At 40.8% G+C, this 21,324-nt stretch overlaps 1 protein-coding gene across 1 annotated transcript in view; it reads left to right on the top strand.

Annotated features, from left to right (window-relative positions):
* The window catches only part of lama2 (laminin, alpha 2), a 211,952-nt gene that overhangs the window by 79,737 nt on the left and 110,891 nt on the right, over positions 1 to 21,324 (top strand). Inside the window, exons 12-15 of the mRNA XM_078275135.1 lie at positions 1,258 to 1,360; positions 1,560 to 1,700; positions 7,223 to 7,387; positions 20,780 to 20,884. Coding sequence (XP_078131261.1) covers positions 1,258 to 1,360; positions 1,560 to 1,700; positions 7,223 to 7,387; positions 20,780 to 20,884 — 514 coding nt within the window. The remainder of the gene's footprint in view (positions 1 to 1,257; positions 1,361 to 1,559; positions 1,701 to 7,222; positions 7,388 to 20,779; positions 20,885 to 21,324) is intronic.

The following is a 21,324-nucleotide window of genomic DNA, read 5'->3' as shown; positions in this document are numbered from 1 at the left end:
AAAAAGGTTTTGAGCAACTCACTGTAGCTGTTGTTCTTCCGGTCGCCGTCTATCGAGTCAGTCAAAAATAGTCGAGGTAGGAGAGTAAAGATGGAAAGCTCCAAAAGCTTTGTTCCATATAAATGCACGGATAATTCGTTGTTTTGTCCTTAGTGAAACACAATATTGACCTTGTAGTTGAAAAAGGAGCCTCATATAAGAATGACATTTCCTCCTATGAGGTCCGTTCATTCGCATTCGGAGATCGCCTATTTTTGACTGGGAAAATGGCGGATAGCGTAAACAACAACTGCTAACGTGAGTTGCTCAAAACCTTTCTTTTTAGTAAACTCTGTGTACACAAACTATGTTGTCAATGCTTTCGTTAAGGTGTAGAGCCCCTGGCAATACTTCAAGCAAAGTTTCATGTTGTGCCGAGCCTTCTTAGTGTTTTAAAAATAGCTATTTTGATGCTAGCATAAAAGTGCCCCTAGCACTCCCATTCAAAAGGCCATTTGACCAAAAAACCAAAATACGGTCTTAAAAGTGGCGATTCCGTCCTAAATATGCTTTTAAACGAAAGTTTGACTCGGGTACATTCACAAAAAGACCCTAGGTTGCATTTTGGCGAGTTACGCTTTAAGGGAAGCCTCATTTTTTCCCAATCTTGAGGTTAAAATTGCAACCTGTGAATCAAAAGAAATACAAACAACAAGAAAAGCTTTTTGTCTAACCTGTAAATCTATCAACAAGGTGTTTCATCTTACATTGTTAATTAATTACTTTTTTTAATTTTATCTCTTATTGCTGTAATTATTTGTTTATATTATTTTCTTTCCCACTGCAACGACTCAACTTGCCTGTAGGACTTATTCAGGTTTAATGTCATCTAGTAATCTAATCTAAAAGCTGATACAACTTTCCCCCAAAACTTTTTAATGACCTGCCCTCATATCAGGCCAGCAGCATAAGCGTTGTCTTTAAAATCACTTCTTAAAGTACTCTTTTAATTGACTTAGCCTCAGCTCACTGTCTCCCTTAACTAGGGAGTTGTTTCTTTTATGCTTTAATTTCCTCTGAGATTGTACAGACAGTGCACGTCACCTGTGGTGTGCTGTCAGCTGTTTGCTTCACTAACTAAAGGCTCAGTGTCTGACTCAGAGACGCAGCAGTTGTATTGACGGAGAGTTGACCCTGTGACCGTCTAATGACAGGAAGTCCTTTCTAATACTCATCACCTTCATCTTTATTATTGATATTAAACTCATTTGTCTTCAGGTGCGCTGTCGGTTATATGGGCTACCCGTCCTGCCAGCGCTGTAACTGCAGTGTGGAAGGAAGCACCAACGATGACCCATGTATAACACCCTGCGTGTGCAAGGTACACACACTCACACACTTTTATGCGCACAAATAATGGCAAGTACTCTGCGCTAACCTTTCTAGCCCTGTCATCATTATCTTCACCACATTAACACTGCAATAACATGCTTTGTGCTCATAACGTCAGTTGGAGGGCAGCCCATAAACTTTGCTGCATGTTTCTTTTTTCTCTCTCTTTCTGTCTCTCTCTCCTGCAGGAAAACGTGGAGGGAGAAAACTGTGACCGCTGTAAACTGGGATTCTACAACCTCCAAGGTGACAATCGGCGTGGCTGCGAAAAGTGCTCCTGTATGGGGGTTTCCAGTCAGTGCTCTGCCTCCACATGGACCTATCACAATGTAGGCAATGTTACACACACACAAACACACACACACACACACACACTTTTGTCTGAAGCAGAACTTGACGCTCAAAACGTCACTTGATGTTAATTAAATATTAGGGGTGGGGAGGATTTTTAGAGAAAGGTCATGTACAGTTTTAGAATCGATTATTTTCCCTAGAATCAATATTTTTTATTTATTTCTTTTAACCAATGATTCAGGTCAATATTTTCTGTGTATACGGTACCGCTGACGTACGGTGGCCGACAGGGGCAAACGCCCTGCAACTTAAGAAAACACACACAAATAGACAAAACACAAGCAAATTAAGAAAACAACTTCATTCATTTGACAACACATGTGCAGCATTCAGCAAACACGCTGCAAATGCACACAACACAACCAAATACATAAACACACTGCAAATATGAAACGATGCAAAAAGAAAAGCACACAAACCCAGAAAACAAATGCAACAAAAAAACGCAGCATCCAGATTACACAACGGAAGTTCTCCAGACCTCTAGAGGGAGCAGCTAGTGGAACAGCTGGATTTTCGACCCCACGGGGGGAGGGGAGAGAGAGAGAGAGAGAGAGAGAGAGAGAGAGAGAGAGAGAGAGAGAGAGAGAGAGACTGTAAATATTAAGTCTATGTTTGAGATATGTTTTCTCTTGTTTGGTGGGTGTGTCTCGGCTCAGGTCACAGGTGATACTCAATCAGCAGAGACGTCTGTAAACTCGTGGTAATAAAACATTTAAAACTGCATCAGCGTTTAACGTTGACGTTTGTTTAAGCCATATTACATGAGAGGGTTTCATTTCGAGGTCCGAAAGGCGCATTACTGAAGTATAGGCCTCCTCAAGTGTAATGTTGTGATTATACAACAACGGTTACCAACAAAATAAGTGATCAATCTGTATTCATATTGTGGAGCAATTCGCTCTTGAAATACAAAAAACAGACAGGATTTATAGTCCCTCCCTGAATAGTAAACCAGCCAATTTACCGTGGGATTTATCAAACTGAATAAATCCCGCTCGCACATATAAACACAAAACTGTTTTGCTAACTCCATCGTGTTGTAAGTAAGACGTCTGCTGAAAAAGTTATTGTATTCATTAGCATGATTGCCGTACTGTTTAGTTCACAAACATCCAACACACCAAAGTACAAACACATAGCGGACCAGACGCAAGCTTTTATTTTGAAAAGCCGAAGCTCGGGGACGGCACCAGCCGGGAGGGCATGAGACGGGAGCATAGACTGTATATTATTAATATATTATGTTATTAATAATAATAATAATATGAATTTAATATACAGTCTATGGAGTTCTCCAGGCTGCAGCCATACCTGACTCTAATAAAAAGGCAGAGAGCTCTCTCCCCGTGGGGTCGAAAATCCAGCTGTTCCACTAGCTGCTCCCTCTAGAGGTCTGGAGAACTTCCGTTGTGTAATCTGGATGCTGCGTTTTTTTGTTGCATTTGTTTTCTGAGTTTGTGTGCTTTTCTTTTTGCATCGTTTCATATTTGCAGCGCGTTTATGTATTTGGTTGTGTTGTGTGCATTTGCAGCGTGTTTGCTGAATGCTGCGCATGTGTTGTCAAATTAATGAAGTTGTTTTTCTTTTTGCATCACTTCTTTTTTCGGAGTTTGCGTGCTTTTCTTTTTGCATCATTTTTTATTTGCAGCGCGTTTGCTGAATGCTGCACGTGTGTTGTCAAATGAATGAATTTGTTTTCTTAATTTGCTTGTGTTTGGTCTATTTGGGTGTGTTTTCTTAAGTTGCAGGGCGTTTGCCCCTGTCGGCCACCGTACTGACGCCAACTACATCATAACCGTTTCCAGCAAAACAGACCGAAATCAGAAAATGTTATGTTATGTTACTTCTTTACAAATTAAATAAATGTCAGACTGATTGACTGACATGTGATGTGCATTCTTAGAAAACAATTTTTAGAAATGTCTCAGGATATGTTGTCTCTAGAAGTGTACTATTCAACTTTTGTTTTTGTTAACAGAAAATCGCAATACAAATCAAATCGGCACCCATGTATCGTACGTGAATCTAATCGGGAGATTAGAAAAGCATATCGTCCCAGCCCTATTAAAGTATATTATCTAGTATATGGACACTATTTTTTTTCCTTTTTTACATGTTCTTCTGTCCAGCATCTAGTATTTATCAACTGGATGTGCTTGCTTTTGTAAACCTTTTTTCAATGTTACACACACACACACACACACACACACACACACACACACACGCTCCTCTTTCAGCCACTCAGCATGTCTCTTTATTTGGGTATTATATATAATATTGCCACAAAGTTTTTATGTGAATCAAAATATATTTGAATCCGAGAAGAGGATGTAAACATCACATTTATTTGAGCAGATCTGTTCAGCCATGGTGGCTAATTTTGCTTATAGACAAAAACTTCATTATTTCTCTTTTTTTATCCAAGCAAGTCGCTTTTGCTGCTTAAATTTTTTTAAATTGCATCAATTCCTGTCCACAGAATTTCCTTGAAATAGCTACAAGTCAACTATATGTATGACACCCAATTAATCATTGCAATTAGCAGATCTGCTTGCGAGTGTGAAGTAAGACGGGTTGAATCTTTTGTGTTGAGTCCAACAATGAATTTTTGATCGATATCATATAGTCTTGACAGTGTTGAGGTTTTAAGGACATCGAGGACAGCCCAAAACAAGCACTATCATGTGCTGCACCATACACTTGTACATAACCTTTCTCTGCTGTAGTTTAAACTATTTCACAAAAGAGGCATGGCTTTTTTTCCATTAATGGGACAAGTATGTTTCATGAATAAACATCTTGAATAAATAAGGTATTGTTCAGTTAGCCTCCACTGTTGAGATTTAAAGTATTTTCTTAGAAACGGTTGAAAAAGCTTTTCTGGAGCTTTCAATAGTATCACATGATATTCCTCAGTCAATAAAACTTTCTCTTTCTCGACACAAAATTCCCTGGAATACATGTGGGAAAGTATGGACCTGCTTTCTAGACAATATCAAGAACAAAACTGACCCTCAGAAATTGCACAAAACTTAGTTAACCCAGCAGAACGCACATTTAATTGCACTTATTTTATACATCTATACCATCTGACACAAGGTGCGAAATAATAAATCAATCTGGCCCAGAGTCTTCTGAATAGCATACGTTAAAAGTGAGTTACTTGTTGCGTCATTGTGCAAAACTGAGTAGCAGTAGGTTATTAAGCATATAAGCAAAGACAAATCTTTACCAAATACACATTTAGGAGAGTGGATGTAGATGAAGTACTGTGGAGGTGAGACAAAAGGAGAAGAAAATGAGGAGCAAAGGGGAGAGGACAAAGAAAGAGAAGAAGAGAGGACAAGACTGGTTAAGACGAAGGGTGGAGACAAGACAAGAGGCGAGGAGGAGGAACGAGGTGAAAAGAAGAAAACAGTTTCTGACTGACAGGCGGGGTGGGAGAGGAGGGGAGAGGAGACGTTGACAGGATGACAGCTCTGATTTAGACACCGATAGTGTGTGTGTGTGTGTGTGTGTGTGCGAGTGCACGTGTGCGTGCACGTGTGTTCGTGCCTGCGTGCGTGCGTGCTCAAAAGGGGAAGCCAAGGTCAGGTTAATTGCAACGACAGATGCGTGTCTGGCTGTCTCTCTTTCATACACACACACACACACACACACACACACACACGCGCGCGCACGCACACAATCCTTCCAGAGTTCTTAGCAAGTGTCAGTTGCAAGACTCCCTGGCTGAAATGTGACATATGTACAAACCATTTTAAACAAATAAATAATAACAAAATAAAAAAATATATTGAGTTTTTAAAATATCTTTAAATGTAGCATTTGAAGAACGCATATGCTATACTGGCACTGCCATAACAAAGTACTGTTAAAGTTGTGAATATTTGTCATATTTGACATTTTTGTTTTATTTGTGGAGCTTCAAAAATAAGGTGTTTAGGTTTACAGAAGCAGTTAAATCATAAATTAACTCTTTGCTTATTCTTAGTTAACCATTAGAATACAAACATATTGAATCCATACTTTTAAATAAGTGTTGGTCTGTTGTTCAGTTAAGTATAATATACCACTAAGCTGAACTTTAAGAGATTCACATGCTAAAGAGCATTCAGTAAGTTCTGTCTTAGAAGGCAGATCATTAGGCTTGTTAAAGTACAAACTAAGAGATCTCAAGTTAAGCTATAGACAGGAGTAACGTAGACAGTAGAGTGGCACATCTATGGAAACAGCCAGTACATTGTTGGGTAGCAGGCAGCAGCAAAGCAAGACCACCAGCTGGGCATTATGAGTAAGGCTTGTCAGACTATAAAGTCCATCCCCATTGAACATGACTGGTGACTGGCTTTAATATGTTTGCTGATCTGCTGACAATGAGCACAACTTCTGTGCTCAACAAGCTGAATTTAAGTTCTGTTTGAAACTTTGTGAATTTACTTTTTGAAATTACACTGGAATCCTTTCCAACATAAATTGTTCTCTTGATTACTATATTTTACATCTCTATGTGACTCGCTTGCAGTGCTGCTGAAAACTTACCATAACAACAAGGTAAAGCTCACTTGTTGAAACCTACAATTTGCTGCAACGGGGAATAGAGTCCATTCTTGCCCAAACCCCTTCACAGAATGACCAGAGCTTTGTGTAATTACGCTGCAGAATATTCTGGCATATTTTGAAAAAATATTTTTTTCTGGGATTTGGGGTGTTATTTTGTGTCTCTGGTGCTTTCACATGCATACAAACTTGGGAAAAAAAACATCCATGCGGGTTTCTGTATATAACCTGCCTTCAGTCTCCGGGTGAGCTGTTCAAAATCTGCAGGGCTTTCTACGTCAGTAGCCAAGACGAGGTGGCTAACCGTAGCATTCTAGCGCTAGCATGCTAGCTCGTTCTCACTGGCAAAACACTGCTACAACACACACTAGTTCACCATAATCTACAAAAGAACTACTTACATGTCCCTGTTCTGCAGGTATTCCACGCAAAGTTGGAAGTGCGCCCTCATTTAGAAGAAGTCTCCCGGTTAATCCTGCCTTGTACTACTGAAGTTGTAGAAACAAACAGCTATCTGATGTGATCCTTACCTAGCTACTGCGTATGTGCGCCTTCCAACAAAGATGGGATAGAATTGCGATGCCTCACTCTGTAGCTAAAACAGAGACCTGAACACACAGGATGAAAAGAGGAGCTGCAGCAATGTGGAGTACAACAAAAATATGGTGTTTTTTGAAAATTAAACCATATAAACCTATTCTGGTACAACCTCAAAATACAATTATGAGCCTGAAAGGAGTATAATATGGGCACTTTAAACAGCTGCACATGAAGTTTCTTTGTGTACTTTGAAATGAGACGGTGAACTATGGTCTAAGCCTATTAATTCTAAATATCAACCTTCTCATGTCAATATAATATAAACAGTTGTTTTCTCAGTAGATGGAGCTGCAAGTAAATCTTTAACTTCTTCTTCCTGAATCTTGTTTTGTAGGAGACCACTCTGACAGGTTGGCACCTGCTTGGAGATACAGGAGGAAGAGTGTGGTCCGTTCACAGACAGACACCTCCATATCTCAGCGTCCGACACTCAGACGTTGTGAGTGATCTTGGCTCCGCCTACTACTGGAACGCACCTGGACTATACCTGGGAAACAAGGTGGGATGCAGACACACTCGTACTGTTCATAAACTCTGCAATCAAACTCATAATGATATTTTCTCCAAGTCACAAAATGGAAATGGTTCAAACATGTTTGTAATTGTATGAGTTCTAGTCACAGTAATCAAGGATGGATTTTTTTTTTTTTTTTTGACTGGCCTAATTTTACTTTGATAGTCTTTCATGTGTAGATTTTCCTCTACAGTTGAGACCCACACTGACAACTAGGGGATATGAGGAGACATAGCGAATTATATTTAACTATTAGTTAATTACCCCTGTGATTATGCCTGTACTTGTTGAACTAATGACAATTCATACCATTACAAAGTTATTTTACAGTATTCATTTTCAGTTAAAAAAAACACATGCATAGAACTCTGTCAAAATAAAGTTTGAGAGGCTAGCAAATGTTGTCAGTGCATTGGAAAGAAATACTAAGAATGCAGGATGAACAAAATAAGAGTAATGTGATACAGTGCCTAACAGTACACTAAATGCTGCCTCACAAATAACAATATAGTTGAATAACACCTCAACAACAATAATCTTCTCAAACATAATATTTTCAGAGACCTTGTACTGGATTGTATTAGATGGGTCAGATGTTCCTGTTGTTGCTTCCATTCCCTGTAAATGGGAAAGATGTCACTGTCATCCTATAGCAAGCACGTTTTGAATATACTGTAACTGTAGACTACTGTCTAGTGTAAAAAATGTATACTGATAAGGTGGCATATTAACATGTCTAATTCCCCAATAGTTTCCTGTATGATACAATTTAAATTTTCAAATTTCAACTGCGGGCTGGAACACACCGGGCGCGTTAAGTGTTGCGTAGCGTAGATTTGTCCCTGATCATGCACCTGGCCATTCACATTCATTCTCTCTCTCTCTCTCTCCGATAGAAAGAGACAGGCTGAGTGGGGAAAACTGTGGTAATTGTAGCGTGTGTGTGTGTGTGTGTGTGTGTCTGTCACTCTCTCGGTCCGTCCGTCAGTCTCTTCCTCCGTGTGCCTGATTGCGAGTCTCGCTGCGAGAAGTCAAGACAGCCAAAATCACCATGAACCTAGGTGTTTTATTTTGAATGTGTTTTATTTTTGTGAAGTATCCGGCTGCACTGTGGTCTTCCTGTATGTGATTACCTGCCTGGCTTGACGCATACGCTCGCGTCTCGCGCAAGAAATAGAGGAGCCGCCGAAACTATCGCTGCAGCGCGCGGGTCGATGCGGACGCTACACACCCGGTGTGGCCGGACAGACTGGATAACATGGGCGCCGAAATAAAAATAGCTGCGCTAAGCTGCTATACGGTGTGTTTTGGCTGTTAGACTGCTAAGATGGTGAGAAAGAAAACTTTTTTGCAGTTCTTTTTGTTATTCCAAAGGTGTTGCAGCAACAGTCAGACCAGTCAAGGTCACAATAGTGAATCACTTGTGCAGTTTTGTTTTGTGTTATTCCAACCTGATTACACTAAAAACACAAAAGTGAACTGCAATCCCATTGGTGATCTGTCTATATGAGTACTTTACTGCTGACTGACTGTTTACATCTCAACATTAACAGTTCCGACCAATTTACAGTCCAATGACTGCGTTGACAGGCAAATAATAAAAAAATTACATGAGGCTACATCATAAGGACATACTTGAATATATAAACGGATCCAGTTTATGATCTAAAAGTATATCCCCTGGATGTAAGTCTGGTGAGAAATCATCCTGCTGGGATGTTCACCTCGCTCCCAGGCCTGCATCTCTGCTACTGCTAATGCCCTGTCGACTGTTTGAATATGCGCTACGGTTTTCTGTGGCCACGATTAGACTTTATCACTGCAGCTGGCAAATAGCTGCAGTCCATGTTTCTGAAGTCGAGTTGTTGCCCTACTACAACAACAGACTGACTGTGATGTTTGTCTGGGTGTCATGGCTTAGAGGAATATACTACAGAATTTCATTACTTTGCACCCTGCAGGCCGAGCTTGTCATCTCGCTTCTTTGTCTGATCCTCTATCCCTCCCTCCCTCTAACCATCCCTCCATCCCTGCTTCTTTTCATTGGTCTCCTTCTCCAACTCTCCATCTCTACAGGACTCCTATTTTTCACCTCCCTGTTCCTAAATCATCTCCCTACACTTCCCCCTAAGCTTTCTCCTCTCTCTTTTTCTGTATCTCTCACTCTCGCTCGCCTTGTGTCTCTCAGGGTAAACAGTGTTTCGCCTGTTGAACTCGATAATCAACTGTTTTTCTCTTAGCGCGCGCACACACAGACACAGACACAGACACACACACACACACACACAAACACACGCAGTCACACACACTCCCGGGCCTATATAAGTCAGATAATGATGTGTTTTGGAGGCATTAGGGACAGCGGAGCAGAACCGAATGCCTCCAAACATGGGAAACAAACAAATTCCCACTGTGTGTGTGTGTGTGTGTGTGTGTGTGTGTGTGTGTGTGTGTGTGTGTGTGCGCGCACGTGTGTGTGTGATTGCTAGGAGCAGTGTGCGAGCACTGTATGAAAAAACGATTCTTTGCTTCAATCTCTGATCGTGTTAGAGATAGATGCTATGTGACTTGACTATGCAACTCTTTCTCACAGACACACACACACACACACACACACACACACACACACACACACACACACACACACAGTAGTCTGTCACGTTAGCATGTATCATTGGAAGTGACAGGCTGTGTCTATAATGACAAGCTAGCAGTGGCTATATAAGAGTATAAATGTGTGTGATAACATTCGTAATTCTCATGCATGACCTCCTGTATCATTAATGCCACAGATGCTCATTGGCCCGTTAGTGCATTCTGTCGATGCTCATTGGTCCAGAAGCATGTTCCACTGATGCTCATTGGGTATTTTATCGCCTGTGTAGGTGCAGGGACTGCTCATTCACAAGGATAACCATTACTATCATTAAAGTGTGCTGTTGTTAGAAGAATGATGCTGGTTTATTTGGCAGTGGAGTGCAAATAACTAGGGATCAGAGTGAGGAGCCAAATATAAACTCAGAATGTTGCAAATATGAGAGAGTAGTATTATTTTAATGAAGCTCTGCATTTTTAAAACTTGTTTTTAAGATGTTTTTGGTGTCCTCATTTGTCCTCATTGTGAAGCAACATTAGAGCTAAGTTATTTTAAAGCGGAACTCTCGCCAAAATGCAATCTAGGGTCTTTTTGTGAATGTACCCAAGTCAAACTTTCGCTTAAAAGCATATTTAGGACGGAATCACCACTTTTAAGATTTACCGTATTCTCGTTTTTCGGTCAAATGGCCTTTTGAATGGGAGTGCTAGGCGAACTTTTATGCTAGCCTCAAAATAGCTATTTTTAAAACACTAAGAAGGCTCGGCACAACATGAAACTTTGCTCGAAGTATGACCAGGGTCTCTATACATGAACTCAGCATTGAGAACATTGTTTGTGTACACAGAGTTTACTAAAAAGAAAGGTTTTGAGCAACTCACTGTAGCTGTTGTTCTTCCGGTCGCCGTCTATCGAGCCAGTCAAAAATAGTCGAGGGAGGAGAGTAAAGAAGAAAGCTCCAAAAACTTAGTTCCATATAAATGCACGGATAATTCGTTGTTTTGTCGTTAGTGAAACACAGTATTGATCTTGTAGTTGAAAAAGATGCCTCATATAAGAGTGACATTTCCTCCTATGAGGTCCGTTCATTCGCAGATCGCCTATTTTGACTGGCTCGATGGACGGCGACCGGAAGAACAACAGCTAGAGTGAGTTGCTCCAAACCTTTTTTTTTAGTAAACTCTGTGTACACAAACAATGTTGTCAATGCTCAAGTTCATGTGTAGAGCCCCTGGTGATACTTCGAGCACAGTTTCATGTTGTGTCGAGCCTTCTTAGTGTTTTAAAAATAGCTATTTTGATGCTAGCATAAAAGTGCCCCTAGCTCTCCCATTCAAAAGGCCATTTGACCGAAAAATGAGAATACGGTAAATCTTAAAAGTGACGCTTCCGTCCTAAATACGCTTTTAAACGAAAGTTTGACTCAGGTACATTCACAAAAAGACCCTAGGTTGCATTTTGGCGAGAGTTACGCTTTAAGTTTCCTAAGGGATTAATGTGTCATTACTTAGAATTCCTCATGGGGGCGACAGAAACTACGCACTATAGCTTGAACTTTTTGGGGAATTTGTGAGCGGTAAGCATGTTAGAAGTAAAGAAACATCAGCTATCATCGACTTTGTCAGCCTTCAAAAGCAGTTGAATCCTAACCTCCTTGTATCCATGTTGTACCTAGATTTACTAACAGATTCACAGTCAGATAAAAGGCCCCAAAACAAGGAATGCTCATCATTTGGAGAAAAAGAGTGACAGAGATGGAGAGAGTGAGTACTAGGAGGTTGAAGTAGGGAGATAAAGGGATGATGGACGAACATGGAAACAGGAGACGCATTCTTTGCCGACAGCTGATGAAAGAATACTGAGAATATGTTGAAACTTGACAGACACACAAACAAACACACACTCAGCTTGTGTTACATTTTATCCTAACTCTGACTCTGCCTCTACTTTTCCCAACTTTCTCGAACCATTTATTTTTTAATTTTTCTTGCCTTCCTTGTCTTCTATATTGTCCTGTGAAGAAGAAGTAATACAAAATAATAATCATTTAAGGGGAAAACTTGCTACAGGTGCAAACCTGAGGCAGAAAAATTGAAATAAAAATTGTCTGGTTTCACCTTGGTTATAGAGGTTGACACCTCAAAGTTGTGATGAATGAATAGTGTTTCTGTGAAAATACTTATGTGAAACAAAATTCTCCCTTTTCTACAAATACAGCAAGCAGCTGAGCAGTGACTATGTGTGTGGAAGAGTTTGTGTATAGTGCCACTCCTAATCGGGTCTTGATTGCAGGGATGGATTCCCCCTCCCATTTTCTCACTTTCTTCTCTCTCTCCCTCTTCTTTAAAAAAGTGCCTTTTAAATCAATCAGATTGGATTTGTTCCAGTTTTTATCAACTAAATGATTTGGTGTCGCGCACATTTGTTTTCCTGAAAGGTTTGCGCAAAGCTCCACACAGCAATCATTCAGAAAAGAGAAAAGAAAATCATTACACCTGGTTTTCATTTCTAGTGATAGAACATACGTAAATGGTCATTGCAATCTTGATTTACTGATGTTTTCATTACAAAAACATAATTCATATTAAAGAAAATAGAGTGATATTTCCTATCAACACTGTTACTTCCTGTGGCTTTTTCTGTAGACCATGAAATTGCATGAAAGTTGTTAACAGCTCTTGATAACTGGCGAAACGTGTGAAGTAATCTATTAATAGAAAAGTGTAGATGAGTCCAGTTTTGTGCCATAAAGCTTCCATTATGCTGGGAAGCAATCAATTTCATTTCCTGACATATCCGACCTGTCCCACGGCAGTGTGTGAAGGCTGATGGGGTTTACAATCAAAGAATTAGCATGATGTTGATGCTACGATGGCGTGTGTGAGTCTGATCCCGGCCTCAGAGATGGATCTGCACCAACCGTATTAAATATAGCGTGTCATTTTGCCATTGTTTGTTACTTCAAGTCTGATACACAGCAAAATGCTGGAGTTGACTTTCAAGATTCAGCGAGCCGTGGGAGTGCAGAACAATAATTGATCGGCTTTATAGAGGCTGGAAGCAAATGAGTGAGCTGCTCTTAGTCATCTTCCTGGATGAGATGTGCATACAGAGTTACAGTCTAGCTAACCTTCTCTCCTCTGCCTCCCTTATTACCATGTCATAATCCTGCACACATCCACCTCGAAATTCGACAATGTTTCTTTCTTCTTCTGTTTTTCAACGGCACAGATATGTTTCTGTGCTCTTTCTGCTGCCTGACTGGAGGAAAAAAGATTGCAGACCAAAACCTTAACCAAAGTTGTTTTACCAAATCTTAATCAAATCATCTTGACCCAAACCTTACCATAAGTACATTAGGAAAAATTAATGCATGTGCACAACTGTATGTATGTGTATGCACAAGTGTCTAATCAAGAATATCATCAACCCTTCACCCCTTGCCACCACTATCCCCATAAGGCAGCAAAGTGAAAATACCTCATTAAGTGACAGCCTGTAACCCCAAACCTTCATCTCAGGGCAAACCCCATGCAGAGCACCTCAAACGACTAGCTGACAACCGATCCGCCCCATTTCTATCTGCCAGCAGCCACTCAGGGTTCAAACCCCCTGACTGGCCCCCAATCGAACACAAACAACAATAGCAAGTAGCCCTACAGCATGGAAGCAGGACCATCTAACAGCTGCTTCTCTCAGTCTGGGGAAACTGTAGATAAATACCAACTCAACGTACAACCAGCCACCCGAAAACCACCAAGAAAGGAAAGAAGTGTCACTCCAGAGCATGTATGCACTGTGGTTGCAGACTGATCTCAAGAAGTGGCGAATGTATGACACGCCAATTCGTATGCCATTTTGGCGTGTTATCAAGACGCATAATCGCTTTTTAGCGTGTTTATCAATGCCATTTGGCCTCCATTGACTTACATTAATTTGCGATTGCGTGTCAATTTACACCATAGCGAGTAGTATGAAAGCCCGAAAATCCATGTAGGGAGGTTGGTTGGGGTGGCGGATGGGTCAAACGACACAGGACTTTCACACACAGGAGACTGGGGATCGTGTCCCGCGTGTCACGTTTCCTATACCCAACTGTCGCTTTCTTTTCCTAAACCCAACCCTGCCGTTGTTGTCCCGCGTCCCGATATTGTTTTCCTAAACCCAACCGTCCCATTCTTCTTTTCCTAAACCCAACTTCGCCGTGATGCTAATTCCTCGGGCCGTCTTTCCTGCTCCGCCTCTGTGTTGCTCTTACACTGTTGCCCCTGCAACCGATCCCAAAATGGTGGGCGGGCTCAGACACCTCCCAAATTGTCACGTGACAGCAAGCTACCACGATGTATGTCCTCATTGTCAATGCGGCGTAGACATACACACGGATAGCTCAAAATGCAACGTGCTGTATACGGCAGACATACACGCGGTGTAGACATACACGCGGTGTAGACATACAAGCGGATAGCTCAAAATACATACAGATTACACGCCACTTGGCTTTAGAAAGTGGCGTGTATGTTTACGCAAAGTCATGATGTCACATCGTAGATGAACGAGTGCCTCCTACCCACTTGTAGGAGGCATTAAGCATCTTCAGAAGTACAAGAACCTGCAGGAGGAACCCACAAACGTTTTATTTAAACATGTTTTAAGTTTTTTGTTTTTGTTCGTTGAACACTGATGTTCGTTAAGTGACGTTTGAAGGAAAATGAGTGAAAATGTTCAGAAATTGTGCCCAAAACTATCACTGTAAGATCTTGCAACTAAGATGGGTAAACGCACTTAAACTCACACACCCACTATGCTGGGCACATTTAAATTATCTTGTTGGTAGACCAATGCTATCTCCAAGTCATTTCCAAGAGCAATCCTGGATGCCATGGGTAGCAAATAACCCCATGATCACTGTTTTGTCACTTTAAACCAGGAGAAAGTCTAAATGCACAATTTGCCACAATGTCTTTGTTTCACTGGGTGTTTTTTTGTGTGTGTCATTTTAGCTGAGTTTGTTTTATGAAGCTTTTGTGACAATCTGGTTTTCATTTCCTGAAGGCTGATTTCCTTTGTCCCCCTCTTCCTCTGCCCAATCTCCTGAAGAGAGTGTCGGTTGCTTTTGTACTCCAAGATTTGACAGCAAACAGGCGTAAGAATGCAAATTGCCAAACATTTCTCTGAAGAAACTAGCATGTGGTCGTCACAAAAGACGGTTGCATACTAATAGCTTTCAATTTAAGTAATGCCATGACTCCCTACAAACACAAATTAGTTTCATCCAGTCACTGTATTTCAATCAAAACAATAACAAAAGATGCAGTTTAGTGACATCGTCCAGTAGCATGGGATTAGGGGAGTTGCTAATGTGTTTTCACTACAATTGCAGTCATTGCAGTCATCTTCTTCCGGTTAGGATTCCTTCAGTGGTTCAGGAGGTTTTTACTGGGAGCCCAATTAGCCGCCGATATCTCATCCTAACCAAAAGTAAACCAGACCAGGGGTCTCATTTATAAACGTGCGTAGGATCCTTACTAAAAGTGTACGTACGCCCCAAAAGCCCCAAAAAAATTCAGATTTATAAAACCGTGCATACGCACACCTCTAAGCAATGTTCCCTTTATAAATCACCAATCACGAATATTAATCTTCATAATAACGTGGATGATATGGAGTGAAGAAATGTGTGTGAGGCATCAATACTTGAAAATATTACTATTATTATTCCCACATTTACTTTCTGCAGTCTGACTTCAGTTCACCACCTCACCATCTGCGTCGCCAATTCCCATTGTCTCCAAAATGTGCGTACGCATGGGTCAGAGTTTGCGTGGAGGACTGCACATTCTCCCGTCAAGTTTGTTTTTTATAAATCACAACCTTTGCATGGGTTTTGTGCAAACGCCACATTTATAAATGAGACCCCAAGTGATTAAAACCCGTAAAAACACTGAAAAAAGTATGTATCCCCGCCCCCCCACTCGTGCCAGAATATATTTTCACACATTTTTCTATGAAAATGATGTTCTCTGCAGAAAGTCAAACTGTAGCAGAAATGTGACCTTTTTAATTCAACAACCGTATTAAAGTCAGGTCGGACTAACACTTGTAGTTCATTAAAATGCTCTGACGTGGTTATTTAAAGTTTTGGAAAAGTCATGTTACATCAGGGCTCTGGTGGGAACCCTGGAGGAGGACTGAGGTCGATAATGACTCATTTTCACACCTCTTCTCGCTCCCTCTTCTCTCTCCTTTCCTCTCTTATTTTATCCGTGTTTTGGCTGTCTCTCTCTTACTACATATTTGTTTCTCTCTCCTCTTGTCGGTGCGCCTCCTCCCTCCTTTTAAATTCTCTTATTTCCAGTCTCTGAGTTTCTCTTCCTCTCTACTTCTCTTTTCACTCTAACTGATAAACAGTAGGAAAGAGAATCCTAACAGGTATGTTACTGAAATGTTCATCAGTATTTTAGGTCTTTAGGTTTTTCTTCAGTAAATATTCCTGTTGTGACATGGCCATGACAAAATGTTGACTTTAATGAAGAGTGTGTCAACTTGATTAGGGTTTTAACTAGGGCTGTCAAACGATTACATTTTCTTAAAGTGCCCATATTATGAAAAAAACATTTTTTTCTGGGATTTGGGGTGTTCTTTTGTGTCTCTGGAACTTCCACACGCATACAAACTTTGAAAAAAAATCCATCCATGCTGTTTTGAGTGAGATACGGTTTCTGAATGTGTCCTGCCTTCAGTCTCCGGGTGAGCTGTAACGTCACAAGCCGAAACGAGCTGGCTAACCGCAACCGTTAGCTCATAGCGTTAGCATGCTAATGCTAACGCTAGCATGCTACCTCGTTCTCAATAGCAAAGCACTGCTACAACACACACAAGTTCACCATAATCTACAAAAGAACTACTTACATGTGCACCCTCATTTAGAAGTCTCCCAGCTAATCCTGCCTTGTAACTGACCGAAGTTGGAGAAACAGCCTTTCTTTTACTGTCTATGGAGCTAGCTAGCTGACATGATCTCTATGATGATGCAATCAAAGATAGTACAGAAGAAGAAGAAGAAAAGAGGTCTCACTCTGTAGCTAAAACAGAGACCAGCTGAAAAGAGGATCTGCAGCAGTGAGAGAGAGCTGTGCAGTACAACAAAAATATGGTGTTTTTTGAAAATTAAACCATGTAAACCTATTCTGGTACAACCTTAAAATACAGTTATGAACCTGAAAATGAGCATAATATGGGCACTTTAATCGCGATTAAAGAGTTGAATTTCTATAGTTAATCGCGATTAATCGCATGTTTTATCACATGATTAAAATTCTATTATTTTGCATTTCAGAACTGTTTTTAAGTACATATTAACAATGGAAAGTCATTCATACCAGTGTATCTTGATTGGGAATCAAATGAATGCAAAGAAAGTGACTTTATGAACTTGATTTTAAGATTTGTATTTGTTTATTATATATTTAATCTAGTCAAACAACTTTGAATGCACCACAAGGCTGTAAATTACCAGTTTCATTGAACGCACCGTCTGTGTTTTTCCGACAACAGCAGCTGCAGATTGTTACATCCCGGTGTCGGAATCCTCTACAGTGAAATACAGACACACTTTACACCATTTAGCGTTAGCTGTCAGCATTGTAACCATGTTTAATCCAGCTACTAGCTAGCGGTAGGCTAACGTTAGCTGCTGTCGAGTATAGTGTTAACTAGCGTCACGTGCAGCGATGTTTCTGTTGCCTGTAACGTCTGTTTCAGAGCATCAGAGAAAAGTGCAGGCATATCAGTGGCACCAAAATGAGGCACCGAAATCCACGTAGCCTGTTAGGCACGACGCAAAGCCGAGTGAAGTGAAAATAAATGAATAAATGGCGGCATGCGATTAATACGATTAAAAAGAAATGAGCGCATTATGCTCGACCCTTAATTGCATCGCGATTAACGCGTTAATGCTGACAGCCCTAGTTTTAACAGGGAGGATTATGTCTCAGTCCTCTCGTTCTGGCCACTGATGGAATAACTGGTTTATGGAGCTCACACTGATGTCTATTAGAGATGTGTGGCTGAGTGTTTATTGTTCCTTCGTTTCTACTACCCATAATTACCCTCTCTTCTCCCATAATTTTCCTCTCCTGCTGTGCTATTCTTTTGGTCTTTCCTGTCTTTCTTTTATTTCCTATCCCCAAGGTGGAGATCGGTCATCATGTTGCCATGACAAAAGCTTTGATTATTGTCCAGGTTGAGTGGTAGGCGTCAGAGCAATTAGTTTTCTAAGACAGAAATGTCAATAATTTCAAAGGAGGTAAATTGCTCAACTCTGGTGTGAAAAGTGGATAGAGAATCATCCACAGAGATGTACAAGTTGTATCAGTTAATAGTGTCCTGACAATCCACAGGAGAAGCTTTCTCTTCTGCCGCTGAGTGGTTGCTGAATACAATCAGGAAAATCAGCTTTTTATGCAACACCTCTTAAGCACTTACAGACTTAAACCACCCCTACCGAATGGGAAAGACAAACCTATTTTCAGCTTCGAAATTCTTTCTTGTAATTTTTATCTATCTTAGCTTAATTCTTGTGAAATCCAGGGTAGAGTTACCTCAGACACAATGACTGCTTTGTACCACTGTAATGTACTTCCAAGTTAAATAATATTTTGAGAGTTTTTTTAATGCTTTAAATGCAAACAAGGATACAGCAATTTAATCAACTTTTTAGTACAGGACCTCTTTGCACAAGTGGATGAATTCAAGGTATCAAATTGTGAAAAGTGAGTTGTCTTTTTTTTTATTATAAAGCACGTCCAGGTGCTAAATTGATTGATTGATATAAATACTGTGAAGGTATCACCACAGAGAAAGCTCGTATTCAGAAAGGGTGCCTTTAAACGGGCAAATGTTTTTCTGTGTACGAGATAAGTGCGAATGAGTCCATACTGGAGTGGAGATGAGCTAATGGCGAAGGAGGTCGAGCAGCACAAGTGTCTGATATGTGTAGGCTGTGTAGTGTGGGTTTAAACTATGATTTTACTGTCTTCTGGAGTCCAAATCAGCAAATGGGGTTAGATGGAGAATAAGTATTAGTCAATAAAACGTCCACCCAACTACACCTCCATTCCCGCAATAGTGTGTATGTGTGTGTGTGTGTGTGTGTGTGTATTTTCAGTCAGCTGTGAAATGGGCGATTCCTCCTCCCGGTTTAAGAACCGAGGGTAATGATGTCGAATGGGAGAGGTTTATAGAGGCATTAAGCCCACCTCTTACTCCCTCTCTATCTCTCTCTCTCTGTCTTTCTGTCTTGGGCTCTATTTCTTCGTCCCTCTCCCCCTCTTCCTCAGTGTCCCCCTCTCTCTTTTTTTATGGTGGCATTATTATCTCGCTCTCCCACCCATTAATGTTCAGGTTGGAGCAGAATAATAAATTTCAGGATCATGCCGACGCAGCGTTTCTCCACCTAAAGCTCATTCTGTGGACTCAACAGAAACACTGCACCGGAACACACAAGGCAACAAAGATTGTGGCATATTCTTGTTCTCCTTTTTAAAAATATTTTTAAATGTATTTTTTAGGGAAACACTATCATTAGTAGAAGCAGCAGTTGTTGTGTTGCTGTTGAAGTAGTGTAACCGTGTGAAACGATTGGCAGGAATGTGTATAGCGTCACCCATGTGTGCACAAGACAAACAAAACGGGGACCCGCTTATAGAAAAACGGCCCAATAGCGCTACTAGAGGTTGAAACCTCCACAGGATGCCTTTTTAAAGTAAAACCGTTTATAAATCTTTATTTTTCCACAGCCATCTAAAACGTGCGGTATACTAGCCGCAGCCGACCTGTCGAGCGCCGTAACTGTTTATACTCCCGCGTGGTGGTCGCGACACTAGTTGCAGTCTTCTCCTGAACAAAGGTGGTGCTAATGAGGAAAGGCTACCGACTTTGCTATTTCTACGGACTAGAAGAAGAAGAAAAAGGTAAACAACGGCAGAACTGGCAGCAGCATTGCCATCAATGCTTTGATTTTATTCAATGACCTACTTCGTCGGATCAAGCCTTTCGTTCACCATAAAAGAACTCATCTTAACCCAGTAAGTTTACAAGAGAGACTTGCAGTCACACTGAGAGTCCTGGCATCCGGTTACCCTCGAGCTCGTTCATGCTTCCTGTTTCCGCTTTGTCGCTCGCCGCTAAAAAAAATAGAGTGGTGCACGCCCTCTAGACGCGCACTCAGAATCCTGGCGCGCCAGTGAGATCTATGTCATTTTGACGCCACATTGCCGCGCGCAAGCTCGGATGCGGCGGCTGTAAAACGGCCTTTAGCCACTACCTCTATCCAGGGTTTCCTTTGGTTACACTTGCTTTCTTAATCTTCATGTGCCCCCTGTTGGTACGGAGTGTAGCGAATATTGAAGCACTCTCCTTTTTAAAGTCAGACTGTGTAACTTTTAAAAGAAGAAATAACACAAGCATCCTTTTGAAAAGCCAAATTAATCAGCAATAAAACACACCCTTGCTCAGTTCAATACACATGACCAGTAGCTTATGGAGACTAGTGATAGCTAATGTTAGCAAACTTTAGAGAGAGATTGCTGTGTAACTACGTTTACACTACCATTTACCATCTTGTAATAGTCACTTGTGGCATCCTAATCACATCAATAATTTGCCCTAATTCTACTGTTATTTAATGTTAATGTTATGTTATTTTTGCAAATAACATGTTTATGTTTTTTTTTGTTGCAAAAAACATAAACATATGAATCTCTTTCTCTGTCTGTCTTCAGCTTTCAGCCTATGGAGGGAGTGTGGTCTACACTGTGTCTTATACTACAGACCAACAAGAACAAATGGCCATTCGAGTCACCTCACAACCTGACATAATCATAGAGGTAAGTTTTCAAATGCGCATACAGACAATGACGTCATAGAGCATTGGCATATATATATATATATATATATAGAGCTGGTATATATCTGCCTTTATCTGTATGTACTACTGTACTGTGTGTGTGTGTGTGTGTGTGTGTGTGTGTGTGTGTGTGTGTGTGTGTGTGAGAGAGAAGAGCTGGTATAGATCTGCCTTTATCTGTATGTACTACTGTACGGTGTGTGTGTGTGTGTGTGTGGTAGCTTTTGCTTTTTACAGTTGTGCTTTATTAAGCCCCTGAGATTTCTTAGAAACCGGCGACAGTGTAGAGCTCTGTAATTATCTCCAGTTCTCTAGGCTGCACCTCGGTCCAGGGCATTGACCAGGATTGCTCCTAACATTTAACACATTCATGGTTTTTGTTGTGGAAGGAAACGGTCACAACCAGAGAAAACCCACATG

Source organism: Sander vitreus, chromosome 18 (assembly GCF_031162955.1).
Source record: "Sander vitreus isolate 19-12246 chromosome 18, sanVit1, whole genome shotgun sequence".
NCBI lineage: Eukaryota > Metazoa > Chordata > Actinopteri > Perciformes > Percidae > Sander > Sander vitreus.
The sequence above is the reverse complement of the archived record's forward strand: the minus strand, read 5'-3'. Positions and strand labels throughout refer to the sequence as shown.